Raw genomic sequence first — 24,104 nt, 5'->3', positions numbered from 1 at the left:
TTGCTATTATTAAATCTGATGTAATTATTTTTTCATAAATATATAATTATTATTAATTACATAATATATTGCACTGTGAAATATTTACGTATCACTTTATTTTTGATGTTCTTAATTGTCTTTTATAAAATTTAAGTGACGCATTCGCATTGGGATCAACAATCCGATAAGAAAAGAATGGAGACAACATATACATAGCTTTGATTTCAATTCTACAGATACAAAATATACAATCTATCTAAAATGATACAACGGATGTTTCCTGCGTTTTCTCGTCAAAATACCGAAACAACGTAATTATTGTATAGTAGTTGGGCGTGAAAGTAAAAAAACAAATGAAAAGTGTTTTCCATATGATTATTTATTAAATTTACGCGATTAAGAATAATTTCAACGATACAATTTAGTAACCGAGAATTCAGAGGATTAAAGAAAATACCTGCCTGATCATTTTATCAAACTCTAAAAGAATTATGGTTATTTCGCATCACTCGGTTTATTAGTTTGGTAATAATTATTAAAGGTAGTTACAACCCTAGCCATTGAGTCGAACGGTAGGCAACACAATATCGACTTTGTGCGGGTACATATGGTACATTTCTTCTTGCTGTGAAGCGTAATTATTATTATTAAGATTTTTTAGGCTATTTTGAATCAGCTGTTCTAATTTAATTCTAGAAATTTATTAAAACGTGATTTTTTTTAAAGTATATTATGAGTTTATAAATACCTCAACCAATAGTTATTGTGTCCTATCCTCATTTCTTTATATCTTGGTAGTTAACTAAAGTGTTAAATTTACATAACCTCAACAACAACATTTACACTGCCACTGCACTAAAACTAAACTAACTAGCTCTCTAGCTATAAGAACCATCCTCGTACTTCAAGGGATATAATAAAAAAAGAATTATCGAAATCGGTTCAGCCGTTCTCGAGTTATGCGCTTACCAACACATTTTGCGATTCATTTTTATATATAAGACTAGCGGTCCGCCCCGGCTTCGCCCGTGGTACATGTTTACGTTTTCTCTACATAAGAACCATCCTCGTACTTCAAGGAATATAATAAAAAAAGAATGATCGAAATCGGTTCAGCCGTTCTCGAGTTATGCGCTTACCAACACATTTTGCGATTCATTTTTATATATAAGATAAGATTATGTGAAAATAACCAGGAAGGTGAAAAACATATTTACGAAAACATAGTAACATAATATGGCTGTCGCTACAATAATTATATTTCAATTTTATCTTTTTATACCTAGTAGAACTGGCCGACGAATAAAAAAAATCGTATTAGAATAAATACAATAAATTACGGAACAAAAAAAGGATTGTAACTGAATTAGGTATGTTTGTTTCTGGGCGCACCGTTTTCGACGACGTGACGCGCGACGTAAGCGTATAGGTATAGGTACCTACTTTGCTAAAACAAACTAATAAAATTGTGTGTCTGTCTGAAAATTCGGAAAAGCATATTTTGCAAGTTTGTAATTACTTTGATAGTTTACCGATTTATAATAATTGTAATTGTAATTGTATAATATATAATTTGCAATGTGGTGAAATTTCATAAAAATCACGGGCCAATTTTTTGTTTTGAATCCCACCGAAAATATAATTGCGTTATTAGAATAATTAATTACTATACCTACCCACGATCAATTATTACAATATAGTCTCAAATGCATACTAGAGAAATATTGCAATTTGATTCAATTAAAATGCATAGCATACAAAAATAAATTCACAACACAAGAAATTCCGCGCGCAAATCATAGCGCGTGTCAATGAAATCAAGAATGTTTTATATCAAGCCGACGCGGACGACGACGCGACGCCGAACAAAAGTACCTACGACGGACGACCACGCTTCGAGTTGCCAAACAACATGAGTAATAAATTGTTTACAAAAAAAACAAGTTTTCCATTTTTCTGTATGAGTAGACAGAACTTCAAAACGCCACCTGCTACGGTTTATATTATGAACGATTGTTATAAAAATAAAAGTTATATTTGTTGGTGTAAACTATTTTATTGATCAATAATTTTGGAATTTAAAATTGTCAACATTGATTACAATAAAACGCAGTTTTATTTTATTACACTATTGTTTTTTTTATCAAAACATGTATTTGAAGTACCATATAATATTATGCTGATCCAAGCATTTTCACTCAAAACTTATATCACTAATGATTTGTAAAAGTAAATTATTTCAATATACATTTCATAACCAACATGTAAGAATAATTATTATTATTCCTACCTACAACAACAAACCTAAAACACTATTTACTATGGGAAAATAACCAGGAAGGTGAAAAACATATTATTATTTACGATTTCGACGCACTCGACTTTTAGTAAAATCTAGTAGGGAAACATAATATTATGGTTTTGATTTTTGCTACTAGTATAAGAAAACTGCGTGTTCAAACTACTTGTTTGTCTGTCTGAAAATTCGGAAGTACTTTGGTAGTTTACCGATTTATAATAATATTGTATATATCGTTGTTTAAAAAATATTCAAACACAATAAAATATGATATATGTACTGATTTATCACTGGTTTCAGTGATGAACTGATGAGTCAATTATAGCCACTATACTTTCGTCATACGTGTGTATGATTGATGTGATTTGCAACGTGGTGATATTTCAGAAAAATCACGGGTCAAATTGTCCCACCGAAAATATAACTGCGTTATAAGAATAACTATACCTACGATAAATTATACATAATACAATATAGTCTCAAATGCATACTAGTGAAATATTTTATTTGAATCAATAAAATAAAAAAATAAATAAAAAATAATAATAATACAAAAATAAATTCACAACACAAGAAAATCCGCGCGCAAATCATAGCGCGTGACAATGAAATCAAGAACTTTCGAGCCGACGCGGACGACGAAGGAGCCTAACAAAAGTACCTACAATCATAGGCGGCTCGTGACAAAATTGTATGGCCGTGTTCACTTGAAATAAAACAACTGGTTAGGGAGCCAGGTGCAAATTTGGTTAACTATTTCCTCTCAAGAGATAATTCGTCAGACGCATGAGAGTATAGTATTATAAAGCCTCGTGAACGTCAGCTGGCGCTCGGTTGGGGGGGTGAGCGGTTGTAGCCTCCCACGCACATAGGAAAAAAAATACATTCATTCATTCATTTCCTCTCAGCTAAAAATTTGTCAAATTGTAGCTAACCCAATATCTCAACGAAAAAAAATAGTCAGCTGGTTACAACATGGTGTATTATACGTCAGCTGGTGTCTCGAACATGAAAGTTAAATTTAAAGAAAAATTTATTTTCCGTTATTTCCTCTCAAACAAAAATTTACCTGATGATAGCTTATATGTAACTGTGGATAAATATATATGTCAGCTGGCTGTATCTTGGTGGAAAAACCGTCAGCTGATACGGGAGGCTACAACCGCTCTTCCCCCCAACCGAGCTCCAGCTGACGTTCACGAGGCTTCATAATACTATACTTTGATGCATTTTACTAATTACCGCTTGAGAGGAACTTGGTCATAAAATCTGCTGCTGGCTCCCGGACCAAACGAAAATAGGTACCTACAATAGCGTTAGCAGTACAAAAAAAATGAGCACCACATTATAAATGTCTATTTATACACTAAAAATTATAGAGTATTTCAAAACGAATTCAATTATTATTTAGCAATAATTAGAAAATCCCCGAATTTGCATTCGTGATCGTATTCATAGTGTTTGTCTACACTAATATTATAAAGAGGAAAACTTTGTTTGTTTGTTTGATTGTAATGAATAGGCTCATAAACTACTGGACATTTTACCAATGTTTGCAAGTTTGTGATTACTTTGATAGTTTACCGATTTATAATAATTGTATACTTATATCATTGTTTAAAAATATTCAAACACAATATGATATAGGTACTGATTTATCACTGGTTTCAGTGATGAACTGATGAGTCAATGTTAGCCACAATACTAATCACTTTCGTCATACATGTGTATGAACTATGATTGATGTGATTTGCAATGTGGTGAAATTTCATAAAAATCACGGGCCAATTTTTTGTTTTGAATCCCACCGAAAATACATATATTACTAATTGCGTTATTAGAATAATTAATTACTATACCCACGATCAATTATTACAATTTACAATATAGTCTCAAATGCATACTAGAGAAACATTGCAATTTGAATCAATTAAAATGCATAGCATACAAAAATAAATTCACAACACAAGAAATTCCGCGCGCAAATCATAGCGCGTGTCAATGAAATCAAGAATGTAATTTTATATCAAGCCGACGAGCGACGACGCCGAACTAAAGTACCTACAGTACCATTTACCTTCAGTGTACAATACAGTTTACAGACCTACGACGGACGAACAATAATGAGTAATAAATAAAAAAAAACATAGTTTCTAAGGTCATTAGTTTTATTTTATTTTATTGTTATTTTCTTTGAACGATTGGAAATGAAATTACTCAATTTTTACACAGAACTTTGATTTATTAGAATTATGCTCATTATGCATAAGATAACGAACGCGAATGCACGACATCTAGCGCGTCAATGTCTAAACATCGCCTTTCGTTTAGACATTGACGCGCTAGATCTGTAATAAGTATATAGTCTATGCGCTAGATGTCGTGCTTTATGTCGTGTTTCGCTTGGCAATAGTCACGCACACTACTGTAGAAGTGTCAAATTTTTCCGGTATTTTACTGTTGTTTTTCTAAGTAAATATTGTAAATTATTGATTAAAAAGGTCGAACGCGCACACATTTCATTATAGAGAAGTGATAAAATGATTAGTTTTAAAGAAATAGTGTCTGTGTTAAGTGTTTAGAGGTAATCAAAAATGTATGGAGGGACGGTCGGAACATCAACCTTAAATAGTTAGTTCTTTTTTATATAAACATAATAATTAATTACCATTGTCAAATCAATTCTTATTAATTCATCCTGGACAGTTGTCGCTAACATTGGAAAATAAGTTAAAGGACCTTGTTAATTGCTATATTATTTAAATGATTATTTACTGCTAATTTTATATTAGCACTAAGGTGTATCCTTGCTCGAAGCAGAATACATAAATGTGGCCACTACTCCTCGCAGGGGTTAGCCAGGTCAAATCCACCCTCGCAGGGTGTCTCTTAAGCATTTTTTGGCAGGCCCTACTTATTTCTAGTTACAAACATCCCTCGCGCAGCTGTCGCTCGCAGGGAAATGGTGCAAATATATATCGGCCCTCGCGGGGTTTTGATTACAACCGTCCCTCACGGAAAAGATGGTGCAAATATATATCAGCCCTCGCGGGGCTTTGACTACAACAGTACCTCACGGAGACATGGTGCAAATATATATCAGCCCTCGCGGGGCTTTGATGGCGATTGGTGCAAATATACAAAGGATTGATCATTAAAATGATCATAGATATTTGCTTTCGTCAACGAGGACCCACGAAAGAAGTTTTGGATTTGACCGTATCGGATCTTCACTCTTCTAAGGTAGGTAGAAAAAGGTTTTGAAATCTTCTTCACAGTGGGCAGTATAGTAATATGACCTAATAAATACAATAAAGGTTAGAGACGTCAAATAATGGGCGCATGAAATTGATACTTCGTATCCTAAAAGTTTACGCTTCAGGAATCAGGAAACCACCATTGGTTTACCAATTATGGAAATTGGAATTAAACAAATCGTATTTACCAATGTAAAGCCTATTCACAACAAAGGAAGGCGAGTCGGATCAAATATCATCTCGCAGATGATTTGTGGCGGTGGTTTCGAGGATTGTCACCAAGCCTTGAGTCAACGGTATGTTTGGTATCGTCATTCAATGGCACTAGCCGACCAATTTTCAAATAAAAACATCGGAAGATATTTTTTAATCGCAAAGCGATTGAATGTAACAAATGACGATTGATTCAAAATCAAATTTCAAATTTCAAACGATTGATTACGTATATTTGACCTCTCATAGGCCTATTTTAGTTGCCCGGTCTTGTAGGCAATTTATTTGACTCGTTTTTCAACCCATTTGACCTCATTATTGCACCCATGAGATTTTTCTTCAGGGCTCAAACAATAAATCGCTGAGGGATTAGGATAATCGTTTGTTATACAAGATTCTTGTCATCCCACCAGGATTATTATATTGTATAATAAAGTTATATACAACTATTTACGTAAAACGTTTAAGTACTCAACGAATACTGAGAATACTGACTGTTGAGTTACATAGGATAGAGGATAAATAACGGAAAGTCAATCTATCCAAACAAAAGCCTCTTATTATTAGATATTACTTGGAACCCCTACCCTAACGAGAAAGCTCTGCCAAATGACTGTTCATTTCTTTGCTTTGAGGGGGGGGGGCAATAAATGAAATGCAGTAGGTACAGACTATACGGCTTTTAAAATATAAGTGTGGTAAGCGAACTAAACTTTGCTAGTTTAGTTCTTGCTATATCGCTGTCCGTGGCTGCCTCGCGTGTTTACGGATGAATAAAGTAATGTCCTGTCTTCGCATCCACAGCTAACTGTCCTATACTGTCATAATCTTAACACAGATTCATTGGACATAGCTCCCCACGAGCTCTGTTCTTCATTTTTGCACTCGCACAACTGTGGACAACACGAGAGCAATGCCTGCATTGGTAGCAGTTACAATCAAGGGCTAGCAAGGTAGGCTAGCCATATTACGGATGTTGGAACAACCGACTATATTTAGGGCAATTTTCTTTGTCCAGTGTAACGTTTAGACTGTCGTAGCATTCCTACGGAACAAAGATGGGATCAGATCTGCATCCTTAATGAAGTTAATCGAAAGGAGATGCTTTCAGACGACGATAGTATTCAAAATCCACCATATTCCTTAGCATAATAATGCATAGTTAAGCTTATAATCTCTCTTGCCATTATCCTGCAGCAGAATTCCTTGGCGATAATTTGTTCTCGTAATGCTGGGGCCACACTAACGTCTAACGTCTAATGCCCTTTATCGCGATAATTATTCCGATAATTTTTAACACTTGAACGGTCAACGTGAATGCCGATTGTTGGCGATAAAAACGGCGTTAATTTTACTAAAATTCTAGCAAGATGGACGTAGTGTGACCGCTTCATTGCGTTAATTCTCGCGATAAAGCTATCGCCTCGCCAAACGGCAATGTTAATGCCGTTGTTAAATAATACTGGCTACACCTAAAGTTAACGTCCATTATCGCGTTAATTAATGGCATTTCCCGTTAGTGTGGCCCCAGCATTAGAACGAGCGAGGTTGTTACGATAATATGAGAAATCCTGTCAGTTAGAGACCTGAACGACGCGATAGAGTACCGCTATTTCAGTAGTAGTAGCACCTAGAAGGGTGAAGGTATTCTGGAAAGCGGAACTGAAGGCCCGGTCAGCAGCACCAGCCACCTAATAGACAGTGTTCAGTGCTGCACCACTATAATCTGCAAAATGACTCTGACGGTATGAAAATGTGGAGTACATTTTCAAAATATCAAATGATATAGTTGGAATAAAAATCCTATTTGCCTCCGTCTACCCAAAAGACGTACGGAGTAGCTAGTAGTAGTTGGTTGAATTATAATAAGTATAGTTAAAATCCTTTATTACTGACTGGATAAATTTGGCTCTTTTCCTATCTGACGTTCATATAGCTGTTGACTGCCTAGTGTTATGCACAAACACTATTATAAATAAGTCACGTTATGTAGTCCCGAGACTTTCGGTATATAAGTTCTGATGTAAATCATAATTATTATATCTTAAAACTGAATTGATTAAAAGTAACGTACTTAGCTGTAGTAATTGCAGTTTTTGGGACACAGATAAGCTCTTTATCATTTTAGTCTCTTGAGTTCAGTATATTTGTTTCCAGTACAGAGTTTATGACCTATCAGTTTTAAATAAATAATTCATGCATTGTACTGAAAGTACCAGCCATGTTTAGATTATGATTGCGACGTTGGCTCTAAACATTAAAAGATACCGCACGGTTTAGTTGGATGTTAAAAATCTGTATTATAATTTAAACCATTTACCTGTTTTGTTATTTTATTGCCTTATTCAAGGGGTGACCTTTTAAATTTACTTCTGACCCCAAAAGTAAGGACCAAGGTCTCTTCTTGTCCGCTTGTAGCAGGTTGGGTTAAAACTGTGTGAGTTGAGACATTTGGTAATTCTATGTTAAGATGATTCAATGATGCTTCTGCAGAGTTCTAATTGAATAAATAAAGGTTTGAGTTTGAGGTATTTTTGCCTCATCGGGATCAGCTGTTGCTTCATTTTGTAAGTAACATCTAAATGCGTAATTGAAAGTCGCTACTGGCGCTTTCGCAGATTTACGCTAAAGATAGTGGAAATTGTAGTAACTTTAACTTTTCAAGCCCAAAAGGTTAACTAAGGTACGCTTGAACCAATCTCATAAGTTCTAATACTTTTAATCATTATGATTAACTTTTTGGTTCTTATTTGATTAACTTTTCATCTGGGATTGTTAATATATTGTATAATATAAAAATTTGTGTGATTTATTAGTAGGTATACTATCTGCACACCTTACTCTTTCAAATAAAGAAATAAGTAATTACTTATGTATTCAAATTCACATTGGCGTCACATTGTACACCAGGTGGGTAACAAACAGGTCTCAATGAAGTAAGCTTCAAATTACGGTCAAGTGTTTAATAGCTGTGTTTTACCTGAAAATAAAACACATATTAAATACTTACCTATATTTGAAGCTTACACTTAACGTCCACCTGTTGTGGATTTCGACTCAATGAAAAAACATCCAGCGCCCGCACATTATCGTGCGCCCCGCCACCTGGTGGAGAGGTGTGCGAGAGAGATAGCATATATACAACGGAAAGAGAGGGCAAAATAGGCGGAAAAAGCTAGGTGCCTTCTCAATGAAGTAAGCTTCAAATATAGGTAAGTATTTAATATGTGTTTTATTTTCAGGTAAAACACAGCTATTATTAAGTAAAACATTTATTCATAAAAAAATTTACAATCAACTACAGTGCGTTAAAGAGGTTTTACTTAGTATTCATAAATAACAACATACTATCCATACTAATATTATAAATGCGAAAGTAACTCTGTCTGTCTGTCTGTTACTCAATCACGCCTTAACTACTGAACCAATTTGCATGAAATTTGGTATAGTTATTTATATATTTTGATACCCGAGAAAGGACATAGGCTACTTTTTACCCTGGGAAATAGGATAGGTTTTATCCCGGAAATCCCACGGGAACGGGAACTATGCGGGTATTTTTTGACTGCGCGGGCGAAGCTGCGGGCGGAGAGCTAGTACTACATAATTATAAATTTCTAATATTTATTGAAGTAAAACTTCTTTAGGCGCGTTGAGTTAAATTTCAAGGTCGCATCATGTTAATACTGGCAACGATTTTGTTATCTTTAAAGTTTAAACCTTGCCAAAGAAGTTTCACTTCTGACACGTGTGCTCGGCACACACGCTCTTTTTATTAAATTCAAATCTATAACGTCGCTAACACTCTCTCGCACCGCACACACTTATCACTATCACCAATCACATTAAACTTTCTACATCTCAAACATTGTCCTTTCTTACTAACAGTGGCCATAATGTTCCAATTTTTCACATTTTTCTCCGTTTCATGCAATTCCACATTAGATACTTCTAATATTTCACACAAAACACTATCATTTACACCATCCGGCATATTTAATTTATTAAATTTCGCATACAAATCGGAATTCACTTGCAAAATCAAATCAAACTTTTTCAAACTCTCATTTTTCAAACGAATGCAAACGTCCCTTTTCAAATTCAAGATGGCGTCCATTAATGAAACGTCAATCGGTTTTGGCGGCAAAAGTGACAGTTCCTTTGTGAAATAAAACGGTTGGTTGGATAATGGGTGGTGTTGCCACGCTTCTTCTACCAAATGGGGTAAAATAGGACCCAGAGTTTTACACAGTGTTGCCATAATCGTATGAATTGCTAATTGCGCGGCAAGACGTTCGACCGAATCTTTTTCTGAACAATACAATCTATCTTTTATACAATGGCAATACAAAGCAGACACTTTATTACTAACAAAATGAAGAATCGATTGGGCTACACTATTATACCTAAAATTGTTATAATGTTCGTTTATTTGTTTTAAAAATGTATGACATTCGTTAACTATGTACTGGTCGAAGAAATTTAAGGGTGGGTTTTTATTAAAGTCTTCCGTTTTTAGATCATTTACGACGCCAAGAAGATATTTCATGATGTTTCGTATGCGAATGATTTCAGATTGACAGTCATCGAGTAGTTTCTTACTGATTATGATTTGGGAATGTTGCGTCGCGTGACTTGCTACCCACCATCTGTGAAGTAAAATTAAGTTAAGTACTTTTTATAGAATATAATATGTAGAATGAGTTATATATGCCATCACATGAGATGTCATACAATTCTAAATATGTATAACATTTACTTTTTTAATTAATAATATCTAAAAAAATCATTCCCTTTTTTTTTGTTTATTGAAAAAAATGTGTACTGTAATCTGTTGAAATTGGATATAAACCCAGTCTGAATTGAGTGAATTATATTACAATTTTGAAAAAATTATATTTATTGAAACAAACACTCTTCTTACGCATTCACTTAAAAATCATATGTTCTGTACGTTCCTCTAAATAAATTAATTTTATTTAGTTATGTAAATTACCTCAAAGTATCAATCCCATACGCCGGACACGTTTTATCCCCATGTATGATCGTCACTGGGTCTATCACATTGCCTATTGACTTGGACATTTTGCGTTTCTTCTCATCTACTACAAACCCATGCACGAATATTGACCTATAGAAAATAAACAATACATTAAAACTTAAGAAATTATATACTAAAATCTGCACGTAGAACCACGCTTTTAATAGGTAGAAACATAATGAAAATAGGTGCAGTAGTTTTTGAAATCTTTGCGAACAAACATAAAGACGACCGTCTGGCCGTCTGTCTAGACGACTAATTTTTAATTTTCATAGAATATATTTCACACTGGACTCTAAGGTTCCCATTTTTTTTCTGTTTCACAAAAAAACCGAAAGTACCATAAACATTGTAAATATTCTTTATTACATAAGTATATAAAAATACCTATTTTACTCTAAAATAAACTTACTCATAAGGAGCCTCTCCTCTCAAAGCTATAGACGTCAATAAGGACGCTTGAAACCAACCAGTCAATTGGTCTATACCTTCCGAATATATTCTAGATTTCTTGCCGTCTAGTGTTTGCCAGGAAAGACCTGAATCTAACCAGATGTCCATTATATCCTGGAAAAATATTAAATGTACATATAATTAAAAAAAGAGCAACGTGTCGACCACACGTGTCAGAAGTGAAACTTTTTTGGCAAGATCCAAAGATACCAAAATCGTCGCCTAGTACTCCATGACGTGACGGTATTGCGTGACGTGACCTAGAAATTTTACTCTCAACGCGCCATAAGAAGTTTCACTTCAAAAAATTGTGAACTTTTTAGCGACATGTTGATAAAATTGCCCAATTCTTATGAATATTAAATGAACACAATGTTTTCTAGTGTTACTAGAATTTAGTACAGAATTTTTCTATGTCTCAATTATTTTAAAATATTAACTATAAAAAAACATCTAATTATAATACATATCATAATATTACCTTTCCCTTAACAATATCTTGTCCATCTGTATTATATTTATCTAAAACGTCATTCGGTAAGACATCTTTAACATCACACGTCCACCATACATCGGCGTCTTTAGTTTCTATTAAATTGCACAATTTTTCTATTACTTTCCTGAAATTATATAATTAATTAAATAATTAAACAAAAATCTTATTTCTTTGTTAACATTTATAATAAATCTTTTATTCAAAATGACGGAAGGAATTTTTATACATGTATACATGTATATCTCCCATTTTAGTAAGTACTAGATTTCCGCCTGCGGTTTCCGGAAAACCCGTTCCCATTCCCGTGGGATTTCCGGGATAAAACCTATCCTATGTGTTAATCCAAGTTACCTTCTATATGTGTGCTAAATTTTATTGTAATCGGTTCAGTAGTTTATGCGTGAAAACCTACATACATAATTACAAACCTTTCCTCTTTATTTATAATATTAGTATAGATATCATTACATAATATTATATTCAATTTGTATATTATAAACATTTATAACAACTTATAAGCATTGGTCAGTTAACAAAACATAAGACGTAGACCTAGAGACCTGGATACACACAGAGGCGGCTCGTGACAAAATTTCATGGGTGTTCACTTGAAATAAAACACTGAAAATACATGGTGTATAGCAGTACAATTTATCAAAAAAATTACTTATAAAGAAAATGCATACGTGATACGTCTTTCTTTTTGGTGTGCAAAAATACCTATAACTTAAAGCGACAAGACCGATAGACGCCAATTGCAGTTCATTCAACAAATGGTACCGTGATTGTGAATGTTTTTTCATCTTGATTGAAAGATGAGCTAAGTCGTCAACGCACGTTTCAGTCCAAGCACTCTCACCTCCGCCGGCCGCGCCCGCTTTAAATAAAAGACACGGAAAACAAAATATTTTGTTGCTTTCATCACAACCATACAACCACGGTGTTTTCACATATTGTTCAGATTTAAACACACGCGTATATGTTTTCGTTTTTGTCGTACATTTTTGCGTAAGATCAAGTTCAGGCCGTGGCGGTCCCTTAGCTTTACATTCAAGCCGAATTTGTAACGTTTTATCACACTTTTTAATGAACGCCACATTATAATTATTGTTCATTTTAACACTCACAAGTAATACTGATAACTACAGGCTATTTCAACACGTATTTTATAATTTTAATTAGAAAATTGCATGAATCGCGCGCGTGCATTGAAGTTGACTCGAGTGTTTTGTTTTTATTATAGAAGTGGTAACTGGCAACCTCGCGCGCAATCGCTGTCCTGCCTGGCGGTAAAAACGAACCGGCAACGTTTGCGGGTGCGGCGCTCCGAATTTTGCTACTTTTCCATAGAAAATCTTTTGTTTCACGCGCAGGGCTCTGGCAAAACCCTCTCTTTCACTCCTATTGGATTTCGTATTAGGAAATGTACTAAATCTTTTTTCATTGGAGCGCAATCGTGAGCGCTCCGCTTCGCGCGTTACATAATACAGTAGGTATTATACAGGTGTATGGGATGATGGAATGATGGATATATTCATTGGTATTAACAGTAGTTTTAAAGATTACGATTGATTTTAAATAGTAATAATTAATGGTAATAATTAAATTAAGGACTATGATTTTATTATAATTATTTATGGGAGTTCACTGCACCAGCGCTCCTTAGGGCGAGCCGCCTCTGCATACACATAGTATTTTTTTAAACAGATCAACATTCTAAATTTCATGAAAATAATTGGAGCCATTTTCGATATTTATATTATAATGTCTATATATCATGCAGCCCTATTAATTAAGAGGCTAGGATTTTAATTGAATGGCTGATTAATCTTTAATATCTTAACTTACTCATCCATAATAACATCATTCCCCTTATACAATACAGGTATAGGCACACCCCAGGCTCTTTGGCGCGAAATGCACCAATATGGCCGCTTTTCCAATTGCGCTTTAAAACTCTGTCGTGATTGGTCCGCGGAGTTTGGTGGTAGGAAATCCACTTTATCTAAAGCTGCCTAAAAAAAGAATTTACTTTATTTATTTGTAGATATATATTATTATAATTTTTGTTATTCCGAATCATACCACGCAAATTCCAAGAATTGTTAGGACAATCTCTAAGTAGGATTTTTATATTATACATAAGTATATTATATGTATTATGTACTTTATTTTTCTCATACAATAAAAAATATTGAAAGAATGCTTTTACATTTTTCTAGGAGGTATGATACGAAAACGGACTTAAGAAGGAACATAAAAAAACATTGTAACTTTGATAACAAGAGCGTGTATGCCTAGTATCCGTGTCAGAAGTAAAACTTCCTTGGCAAGATCCAAAGATACCAAAATCGTCGCCTAACTCCATGACGTGACGGTATTGCCATGAATTTTTTCTCCCAACGCGCCTAAAGAAGCATCACTGTTATACGTATAACATTAAATCTTTTAAGAAAATATAAGCGACGAAAATAGCAAGTCTATACAAGAACTACTCGTAAAATATTATACATACCAAAGCGCGTTCTTTCAAAGCGGCAGTATCAATAAACCACTGGTGGCTAGCTCTCAATATCACTGGTTTCTTCGTCCTCCAGTCCAATGGATATGAATGTATGTATGTCCCTTTATATATAATAGATTCTGCAAGTTTGTCCATCACAACCTCCTGACCAGAGGTTAGTACGGGCAGACCGTCAAAATCTGGGCCTAAGTTCGTGTAGCAACCTGTCTCGTCTACATTACATTCCTGGAAGAGATTAAATTTAAGGAAAAAATGTTAGGTATAAAATCATTATTAAAGTTTACAAAATGAGTATTAACATATTTTTAATAATTGAAGGCTGATAATTATTTTAAATTTCCTTGATATGATTCTTCCAAGACAAAAGTACATAAAAATACCAATTTTATAATTTTAATGTGTTCATTTTTGAACACCTTATTCTAATTGGAAATGTAATTCAAGGAACTCATTTTACTTCAATGAAAAAAAAACTGTCTTGTCAGGAATGCAATGTACTGTTTGCTGGTGAAATATTTAAAATCAATTCAACAATTTTAAGATTTCAATTACTTTCAGATACATTCAAAATTATTATAAAAAGACTTCTATAATTATACTTTTGACGTGATAACGTCTTTAAAATCGTTTTAGTCGGGTGACATGTTCAGAAACTTGTGTCACACCAAAACCTCACGAGCGCGATCGCCGGTATAACGAGAGAGAGACAGACCGATCTCCCGTCTCATCTCGAGCGCTGCCACCAATAAGACGTTATCACGTAAACATCTCGATCGTAAACCTACTTTACAAACAACAATTTTTTTTTAATTACTAAATAAGCCAACTCACCACAGTCATATTATTGTTCAGCGCAACAAGAAAGTCCTCAGGCCCGTGCGCAGGCGCGGTGTGCACCAATCCCGTGCCTTTGCCCTTTGTTACGTGATCCGCGGAGTAGAACGGACGTAGATCATTGGATAAAGAACTTTTGTAGGTACTGTTTTGGAGTTTTGTGCCTTTAAAAATTTATTTGTATTTATAAAATGATTGATTATAATAAATCAATTTATGTAGTTTAAAGGCTGAATTGAGAATTGAATTCTGAATTGAGTATTTAATGTTTAAAGAACATTTCAAAACAACCTTAAATGCTGCTTAAATATTTTATTGTGTCTGACTTTCTCAACCCTCATCAAATCAATCCTCATTTAAGAATCTGGCTGCATCTGATGAAATTTTCCATGGTTTTAAAAATGTGTAAGTATTCATAACCTCTTTTAGTCAAGAAAGTAAGTTTAAAAGTGGAAAGTTTAATATAATATGCTGCACAAAAAACAGCAAGTGTGTAATAACAATTGAAATATTAATTTTAGCCAGAACTAATTTAACAAGTTTATTATATGAACATACCATCAAACTCAACCACCACAGCAATCTCTGTTTCTAGAACTTTCTTCAATTCTTCTTTTTGATCCTTAGCAATTAAGAACATGCCATTTCTATTACTGAGTGTGACCACACAGTATGTCATAGTGGGACTGTATGCTATCGCCTTATTGGCTAGTAGCGTCCATGGTGTGGTCGTCCATATTAATGCCGAGACTGGTTTACTACGAAAATATTTTAAATGAATGAATATATTAATATTTCTTATTTTTTTATGCTAACTAAAAATGCTGTTGTGCAACTTGAAAAAGATGTGAAATTGATAGTGTTAATGAAATTATATTACTCTTGCAGTATATGAAATTCAGATAACATCATAATTTGTAATTTAAAGTACCGAATAATTATATTAAAGGTTGGAATAAAGATCATAAAGGCCGGCGCAGATATGTCGGACCGCAGCGCAGAGCATTTTCATAGTCAAACTATTATCAACATTGTCCTCATTAAAATAAAATAACAACAATTTATTCCGGAGAAGCATCAAAGTGTCACATGCAAAGGTAGCGTGCTGCGTGTCAATAATAGTTTGACAGAAAAACGCGCTCCACTATGTCTGCGCCGGCTTTTAATGAAACATTAAAATTAATTCTTATTTACCTATAATAGGTAACTTATAGGTACACTAAACCAGGAACCATTTTGATATTCTCAAAAATGAATTGTCTTTGTGTACAATTTTAAATAATTAAAATAACAACTTACCTACCAATAGACTCCTTCACTATTTCAGGTAGATTTACCATCGGAAAAGCGACATATACCTCTTGACTTTTAAATTGAGGATCATATTCCAATTCAGCTTCAGCTAATGCTGTTCTGAAAGAAGAACATATATTTATAAGCACTTCTTAACAAGAAAACAACTATATTAATTATTACCTATAATATGATAATTTATAGTTTTAACTGCTTATTATTATAATGCTATAAATACTGCTTGTTATCTTTTATTTCTTACCATAATGAAAGTTTCAATTTTTTTTTTCAAAAGTAATGAGCTTATAACAATACCATGCAGGAGGATTCAGTTGAAATCACTCACAAAAATCATAATTTATGTCTTGCATTTGAAATCATTCTTTCCAAAACTAATCTGTAAAGTTCGAAATTTTACTTCCAAAAACATAATTTCACTTACCTAGATGAAGGAGACCAGTACACCGGTTTTAGGGCCCTATAAATCAGACCATCTCTATACATCTTATAGAACAGTTTCAGTTGATTTTGTACATATTTCTTATCTAGTGTCAAATAACACTGTTCATCCCAATCTGCCATAATTCCCCAACTCCTAAATGCCTCCTTTTGCTTTTCAACTGTTTCCAACGCAAAAGATCTGGCAATTTGCCTTGTATGTACAGGGTCGGAAGGTTCATTGTTGTTTGAAGTTTTCTTTGCTTTTTGTAAGGCTTTGAACTCTATTGGTAAGCCGTGGCAGTCCCAGCCTGGTATGTAGTGTACCTTGTTGCCTTGGAGGACTTGACTTCTGTTGTTGATGTCTTTTATTATCTAAAATAGAAAAAATTGAGCTGTTCAACTTTAAATTAAATGTATTGGACAATTAGTACTGCACTGACTAAATAAGCAGAGTATATAATGTAATATTCTTACCGTACATACATTAAAATATATTGAATCTCATCAAATCAATAGTAAAAATTATGATATTCAATATCCCAATAGGTACCTTATTTACAGCATGTCCCATATGTAGGTCACCGTTGGCGTATGGAGGGCCATCATGTAAAACATACTCCGGACCCGTAAGTTGTTCTCTTTGCCATTTATACAATTCCGAAAATTTTGCTATCTACAATGAATACAAATATGAATTAAGTAACAGGTGAAATTATATTTTTTTTAAGGTATTTGAATCAAAATTCTAAATACAATTTTACCTCTGGAATATTATTTTTATCCTTTTGACTAGATCTCGCCGGAAATTTGGTTTTGGGAAACAAAATAGTATGTGAATAAGTTTTTTTCTTAGGTTCCGCGGAGCTTTTTGTTCGACTATATCCTATGCTTGTCCACCTTGTGCTTAACTTTATGTACTTAGAATAAAAAACATTAATATTTCTTGTAATAATCATTTTATTTGTTTTTCCGGGAGAATTTATTTCATTTTGAGGTTATATTGTTTTTGTGGTTTTTTTTTTAACTTTATGTCATATGTGACACTTGCTGAAACGTTTTGAAATTCGGTTTTAAGTTGATGTAAAAATATCTCGTTGTATTTTATATTGTAAATGTATTCCGTAATAATTATAATCAACTTATTGAATAAGCATCCGTGCAATTCGTGCTATTCGCTTGGTGATACGCGAATTCGCTAATGGCATACACGGAGTTAATATACTACTTACGAATTAACGAATATTACTATGTGCGAATATGTTAACAGTAGTTCGCGAAGGCACTCATATACGAATTTTCCATTGAGTGACATGAATGTTTAAATACGGTAAAAGAATTGATAATCTTTTTGTTTCTGAACGCAGATCAGAACTTCATTATTTGACACCCGAAAACAATCCTTTTCATGTGTCAAATGCCAAAACAACACATGTTTTCACTTTGTGTTCTTTAATTTATTAGAATTTCATCGCTTTTTAAGCCAAAATGGTGTGTTTACTTGTTTAGTGTTCAATGAATTAACAAATTTTATGTATGTACTTTATACTATAATCTTCGTTTACATTGCAGCCGAAAACTAAAAAGTTCATAGATCGCAAGAAGGCCGTCACGTTCAATTTAGTGCATAGATCTCAAAGAGATCCTTTAGCAGCTGACGAGACCGCCCCACAACGTGTTCTAGTGCCTGTTAGTGCCAATATACCCACAAAAAAAGATAAAGAACCTGTAAGTATTTGTAACCTAGATTTACTTTTTATGTCATTAAACTTTCACCACTATGATAACTATTTTCACAGAATCTCACTCCAGAACAACGGAAAGAGGAGCAGCATAAATATGGAATTTACTTTGACGATGACTACAACTACCTTCAACATCTTAAAGATACTAAAGAGGTCACATTGGTTCTGCAACCTGTAAGTTGTTTGTATTTTATTACTAGAGAAATTTTACATTGCTGTGGGTGGTGGACTCACCTATCACGATTCACATGCTCCTTTGCATACTCCATCTCTAACTCTACCAACTTAAAAAATATAAAATAAAACAGAACAAGGTATTTTTTTAACTCTTGACTGATTAGTTTAATATTTATGTGTTTTAACATATGCTTATGTGGTATGATAACATGATCATCACATAGGATGAAAAAATACCTAATTTATTGTTATTACATTTTTAGAAAGCGACACACAAAAGAAAACAACCCTCGGCTAATAAGGAAGAAGGGGATGAAGATGGTTTGATAGAGGTTACAGAAAAACTACAATTTCCTAGCTCTGTGTTCGCTTCTGAAGTAGAGGAAAATGTAGGCTTGCTGAATAAAGCAGCTTCACAAGGTAAATAGTATTAAATTATTGAATTAACATATATAAATAAATAAATATTTCAGGACAATTTTCACACACGGCACTTTTCATACTAAGCTTTCGCTTGTGTTATGTTTACAACCTTATGTTTACATAGTTAAAATAAATAAATAAATAAAATATATTCAGGACAATTTTCACACACGGCACGATCTGATCCCATACTAAGCTTTCGCTTGTGTTATGGAAACCAGATGGCTGATAAACATACATATATATAATTTTTAAAATAAATACTTATATAGATAATTAACACCCAGACACAGAGCAAACATCTATGTTCATCACACAAATATTTGCCCCGGGTGGGAATCGAACCCACAACCTCTGGCTTGGAAGGCAGGGCCACTACCAACCAAGCGAACCGGTCAGTCATATGTAGATGAAACATAGGAAATATTTAAAATCAATATTTGATCAGATTTGTGATAGTGATAATTAAATGCTACTTGGAAGGAAACTATTTAAACCATCATTTTATATAACATTTTGTACATTTAACTTATGTGAAGAAGATCAGAGAAGTGATTATAAATATTTCTTTTATAAATTTAACATAAATAACTATTCATTATTACAATGAAAATGTTTCTAATTATAAAGTAAACGACAAGATTTTTATTAAAAATGGCCATATTATCAGGTTTATGTCTGGATTTGGATCCTGAGGTGGTTGCAGCGTTGGACGAAGACTTTGATTTCGAAGATCCCGACAATCAGCTTGAAGATAACTTCATTGAACTTGCTATGGGAGATGGTAAGCATAAGATAGTTATACATAACAATTACATTAGTTAGGAAAATATGTATGAATTTACAATATATCAGCTAAATATATCTGATACTAGCTGCGCTCCGCGATTTCACCCGCGTGGCTCCGCACCTGTTGGTCTTAGTGTGATGATATATAAACTTTAGCCTTTGTCGATTATTGGGCTATCTAACACCGAGAATTTTTCAAATCGGACCAGTAGTTCCTGAGATTAGCGCGTTCAAACAAACAAACAAACAAACTTCAGCTTTATAATCACTACATAGTCGCTTTCTCTGTCCCTATTTCCCTATGTCCCTTTGTATGCTTAAATCTTTAAAACTACGCAACGGATTTTGATGCGGTTTTTTTTAATAGATAGAGTGATTTAAGAGGAAGGTTTTAGTATATAATTTATTAAGTTTTAGACAAAGTGGGCGAAGCCGCGCGCGGTAAGCTAGTATTAGTATAGATTAATGTTATAGACAGGTGTTCACCTGAGACAAAATTAGAGATGTCCAAACGTAACCCTATGAAAAAAGTAAAAGATAAAATACTTTTAGCATACCTATAGCACAATCTTTTATTAGGTATCTGTTATAATAATTATCTTCTCTGTAGAAACTGCTTTTCGAAGTGGTGGTAAATTATTATATTTATATATAATATTTGAATCAAAAGCACTTCAAAACGAAAATCTAATTGGATAAATAAATATTTGAGTTGAGTTAATATATTATTTATTTATTTATATTCACAGGTGATGATGAAGATATAGAAGGTGATGAAGAAGATGAAAGTATGGAAGATAATGCTTCTAACCAAACATTTGACTCTGATTTCGATTCAGATGACGATAGTGTGGATTCACAGGTAGTGTTTATTTTATTTATTCAAATATGTTTGAAGTTTCTTTTCTATCTATCATATTAATAAATAGTTTCGAAGTGAAAGTGTAGAGTAAAATTTCAATGTTGTGTCTTGGCAAAACCACCACGTCATGGAGTAAGGCGACGATTTTGGTATCTTCGAATCTTGCCAAAGAAGTTTCACTTCTGATACGTGTGCTCAGCACACACGCTTTTTTTTAAATAAGTATAAGAAACCACGGTTTTTGACTGTATTTTTTAAAATTAATCTCTTTTACAGGAAAGGAAACCGCAAATGGCAAAATGGGATTCGAAAGACGACACAAAATCACGTTTCTCACAATATTCAATGTCATCAAGTGTTATTCGTAGAAATCAAGGATTGTCGTTATTGGATAATAGATTTGAAAGGGTGAGAAATATTTTTGGCGAGTTGGCTAGGCATCCGCCCCGGATTGGCGTGAAAGGTTGCGGGTTCGAGTCCTGCCTCGTGATAGATTTTTTTCTATATAAGAATACATAATAATAATTATTTTATCATAAACTTCATACTACTATTACAGTTATCAAACTTTCAACATATCCCTACTTAATATTATAAATGCGAAAGTAACTCTGTCTGTCTGTCTGTTACGCTTTCCCGCTTAAACCTCTCAACCGATTTTGATGAAATTTGGCACAGACAATCTTTAGACCCTGAGAAAGAACATAGGCTACCTTTTATTGCGAAATATGTACCACGGGAGAAGCCGGGGCGGACCGCCAGTTCTAATATATAGGATAACCAAACATAATAAAAAAATACCGTACTTTCCAGATGTTCGCAGAATACGACGACACAGAAGTAGGTGCGTTAGATTTAGACGAGATAGAAGGATATTTGCCAGAAACACATAATATGTTATTGGATGCAGCGAAAGAGTTTGAAGAGTCCCAGAAGAAATATCATCTCGATAAGGAAAAGGAGATTGCTAGGTAATTTTTGAATGGATTATAGTAATTTTAATATTGTAATCTTAATGAAAGCTATATTAATTGCTAATGTATTTTATTACTATGAATAGTCAAAAAGGAATATAAGTCTTATTTTTATTTTATTTTTCAATTTGTTTTTTTAGTGAATTGCTGATTGCATTTGAATCAGATTAAAATAATACAATTTAAAACTTCTTATACATTATTTCGGTTATAATAAATAGCATATCATAATATACATTATTTCGGTTTTTAAAGTTTCCATTTGCTGTGTTTCAACAAATTAATTGCTAATTTACTTTAGGATTGTGGTGGTATACCTTGTTTTATTTGTAGAAATAATAATATAAGTAACAGAAATATTTTTTTCACAAATATATTATGTGGGTTGTATTACCCACATAATATATTTGTGAAAAAAATATTACAACAACAACACACAACATACAACAAACTAGGACAGCTAGTTTATAATATTGTTAGAGATTTTTGAAGTGAAAACTTCTTTAGCGGCGTTGGGTATAAAATCTTAAACTCGCGTCAGGACATGTGGCGTGATCGAAAAAGCGTAAGACGGATGTTTTTTTTTTAGCCCTTATATTCCATGCGTAAGACGGATACCATTCCAAAATATCAAACATGCTGAACGTTAATAATCAAGTTTTCACTTCTGCCGGCACTCCCGGAGTGCAACCCGTCTTTTTTTTATGAAACATTTAATCTCTTCTCAGATTGAAGCGTCTGCAAGAGATCGAAGAAGAGTCGGAAGATGATCTAGTAACGGTAGAAGTGGAGCCGCAAGAGAAATGGGATTGCGAAACTATACTATCTACGTATTCCAATTTGTACAACCATCCGAAACTTATTGAAGAGCCTAGAGTAAGAGAACATCTTATTTACTTTTGACGGGACAACGTCTTATAATTCGATAGAGCCGGCTGCACGCACGAAAAAACATACTCATGCGGCGTTGTTACCTCGCTCTGAGGCGTTCCTTGAAGTGCAAGCGAGAGCGCGGAACGAGCGACAAAGAAGCACAATCGGACGTTGTCACGTTCAACTATCGTCAGTAAACCGACTTTACAGACAACCAATTTTTTTTAATTGAATTTGTATAGGTTTCCAATATAAATTGTTGTGTTTATTTACCAATTAATATATGCTGCAAGTCGATGAATATGCATTTACTTGATATTAATTGTGCTTAAATAATTATTTCTTTTGTAAATATTGTATAGACTATAAACAGTAGAAAAGCCTTCATAATTTTCAAAGATTCCAAACATTGTTCTACTTTATAATTAGCCCTACTGCGTAACACTGTATAAGAAATTTTAAGTCCTTATGTAGAAAAAATAATATAAAACTATTCTTTTTAGAAACAAAAAATAAAAATAAACCTCAAAACCGGTTTGCCGGAAGACACACTGGGCAAAGACAACAAACTGACAATGAAATCGTTGGCTAAATTCAACGCTATGAATCAAGAAAATGCGTCCGATTCGGACGAAGACGGACGGACGAATGCGGAGACTGTGCTATCTACGCTCAGTGTATTGTCTATTAGGTGAGATTTGATAATATTAAACAGGAGTTTTTATTAATATTGTGTAGTAAAAAAAATATTAATAGCCCGGTCAAATAAGACATGTTATGTTCAAATAACAATAATTCATGGATAGCCACATTTTGATGAAGAGCCTGGGTGTACCACAAAATAGATTTTTAAATATCCATCTATATTCTATGTAATATGTATATATGTATGTATCTATGTAAAGGTTATTCGGGATCAAAAGTCGAAATTTGATGACTTTTAGATTTTTTTTAGAGATAAGAGTAAATTTTATTAAAAAAATGACCTCAAACCAAAGCTTTAGCTTCTTCGAATTCTTTACAAAAATGGTCTTTATTATTCCTTTCCTAAGAATTACCATTAATTTAATCAACTGGACTTCTTTTTGATGCACTTTTGAAGTTTTAAAGCATAGATTTATCATTTGCCATAACAACAAAAAGACAAAAAGACAACAAATTTATATATTACTTACAGACCCAAAGACGAAACGCCAGAAGAGAAGAAGGAACGCAAACGTCTTCTCAAAGAGTACAGAAAAGAAAGAAGAATAGAGAAGAAGGCAAACAAAGAAGCGTTTAAAGAAGAGAAGAAGAGACAAGAGAAGATTATGTTGAATAATAGAAATAATGTGCAAGGGAATAAAATATTTTAAAACTAGCTTCTCTTTTTATTACCTACTAGCGGTCCGCCCCGGCTTCGCCCGTGGTACATATTTACGTTTTCATTAT

At 33.5% G+C, this 24,104-nt stretch overlaps 2 protein-coding genes across 2 annotated transcripts; one reads left to right on the top strand and one right to left on the bottom strand.

Annotated features, from left to right (window-relative positions):
• Positions 1 to 9,395: 9,395 nt before the first annotated feature.
• Positions 9,396 to 17,845, bottom strand: IleRS-m (Isoleucyl-tRNA synthetase, mitochondrial). Its single transcript, XM_089710776.1, has 12 exons — positions 17,595 to 17,845; positions 17,384 to 17,506; positions 16,835 to 17,205; positions 16,399 to 16,512; positions 15,658 to 15,857; positions 15,097 to 15,263; positions 14,257 to 14,490; positions 13,590 to 13,756; positions 11,727 to 11,865; positions 11,205 to 11,359; positions 10,748 to 10,882; positions 9,396 to 10,400 (listed from the first exon to the last, which is right to left on the bottom strand). Exons 1-12 carry the CDS (start codon positions 17,787 to 17,789, stop codon positions 9,539 to 9,541), a joined length of 2,862 nt encoding a protein of 953 aa, XP_089566902.1. The 5' UTR covers positions 17,790 to 17,845; the 3' UTR covers positions 9,396 to 9,538.
• A 368-nt stretch (positions 17,846 to 18,213) lies between these two features.
• LTV1 (LTV1 ribosome biogenesis factor) lies at positions 18,214 to 24,033 on the top strand. The gene is made up of 11 exons (XM_089710796.1): positions 18,214 to 18,321; positions 18,403 to 18,558; positions 18,630 to 18,749; positions 19,016 to 19,172; positions 19,846 to 19,959; positions 20,714 to 20,826; positions 21,103 to 21,234; positions 21,640 to 21,797; positions 22,529 to 22,676; positions 23,177 to 23,364; positions 23,851 to 24,033. Exons 1-11 carry the CDS (start codon positions 18,319 to 18,321, stop codon positions 24,026 to 24,028), a joined length of 1,467 nt encoding a protein of 488 aa, XP_089566922.1. The 5' UTR covers positions 18,214 to 18,318; the 3' UTR covers positions 24,029 to 24,033.
• The last annotated feature ends 71 nt before the right edge of the window (positions 24,034 to 24,104 follow it).

The sequence above is a fragment of the Colias philodice genome, chromosome 25 (genome assembly GCF_061535455.1).
Source record: "Colias philodice isolate Cphi_HAF_F1 chromosome 25, ilColPhil1 Martin Lab GWU primary, whole genome shotgun sequence".
Lineage (NCBI taxonomy): Eukaryota > Metazoa > Arthropoda > Insecta > Lepidoptera > Pieridae > Colias > Colias philodice.
The sequence above is the reverse complement of the archived record's forward strand: the minus strand, read 5'-3'. Positions and strand labels throughout refer to the sequence as shown.

What these genes read in the sequence shown, in the direction of transcription:
- IleRS-m (XM_089710776.1), bottom strand. Translation starts at nt 17,789, where the DNA reads ATGATTATTACAAGAAATATTAATGTTTTTTATTCTAAGTACATAAAG. An exon ending in GTGAAGGAGTCTATTGGTAG is followed by an intron (nt 15,858 to 16,398) that starts GTAAGTTGTTAT and finishes ATATTTTCGTAG; the next exon opens with TAAACCAGTCTCGGCATTAA. An exon ending in CTTTGAAAGAACGCGCTTTG is followed by an intron (nt 13,757 to 14,256) that starts GTATGTATAATA and finishes TTCTTTTTTTAG; the next exon opens with GCAGCTTTAGATAAAGTGGA.
- LTV1 (XM_089710796.1), top strand. An exon ending in TCACATTGGTTCTGCAACCT is followed by an intron (nt 18,750 to 19,015) that starts GTAAGTTGTTTG and finishes TTACATTTTTAG; the next exon opens with AAAGCGACACACAAAAGAAA. An exon ending in ACGATAGTGTGGATTCACAG is followed by an intron (nt 20,827 to 21,102) that starts GTAGTGTTTATT and finishes TCTCTTTTACAG; the next exon opens with GAAAGGAAACCGCAAATGGC.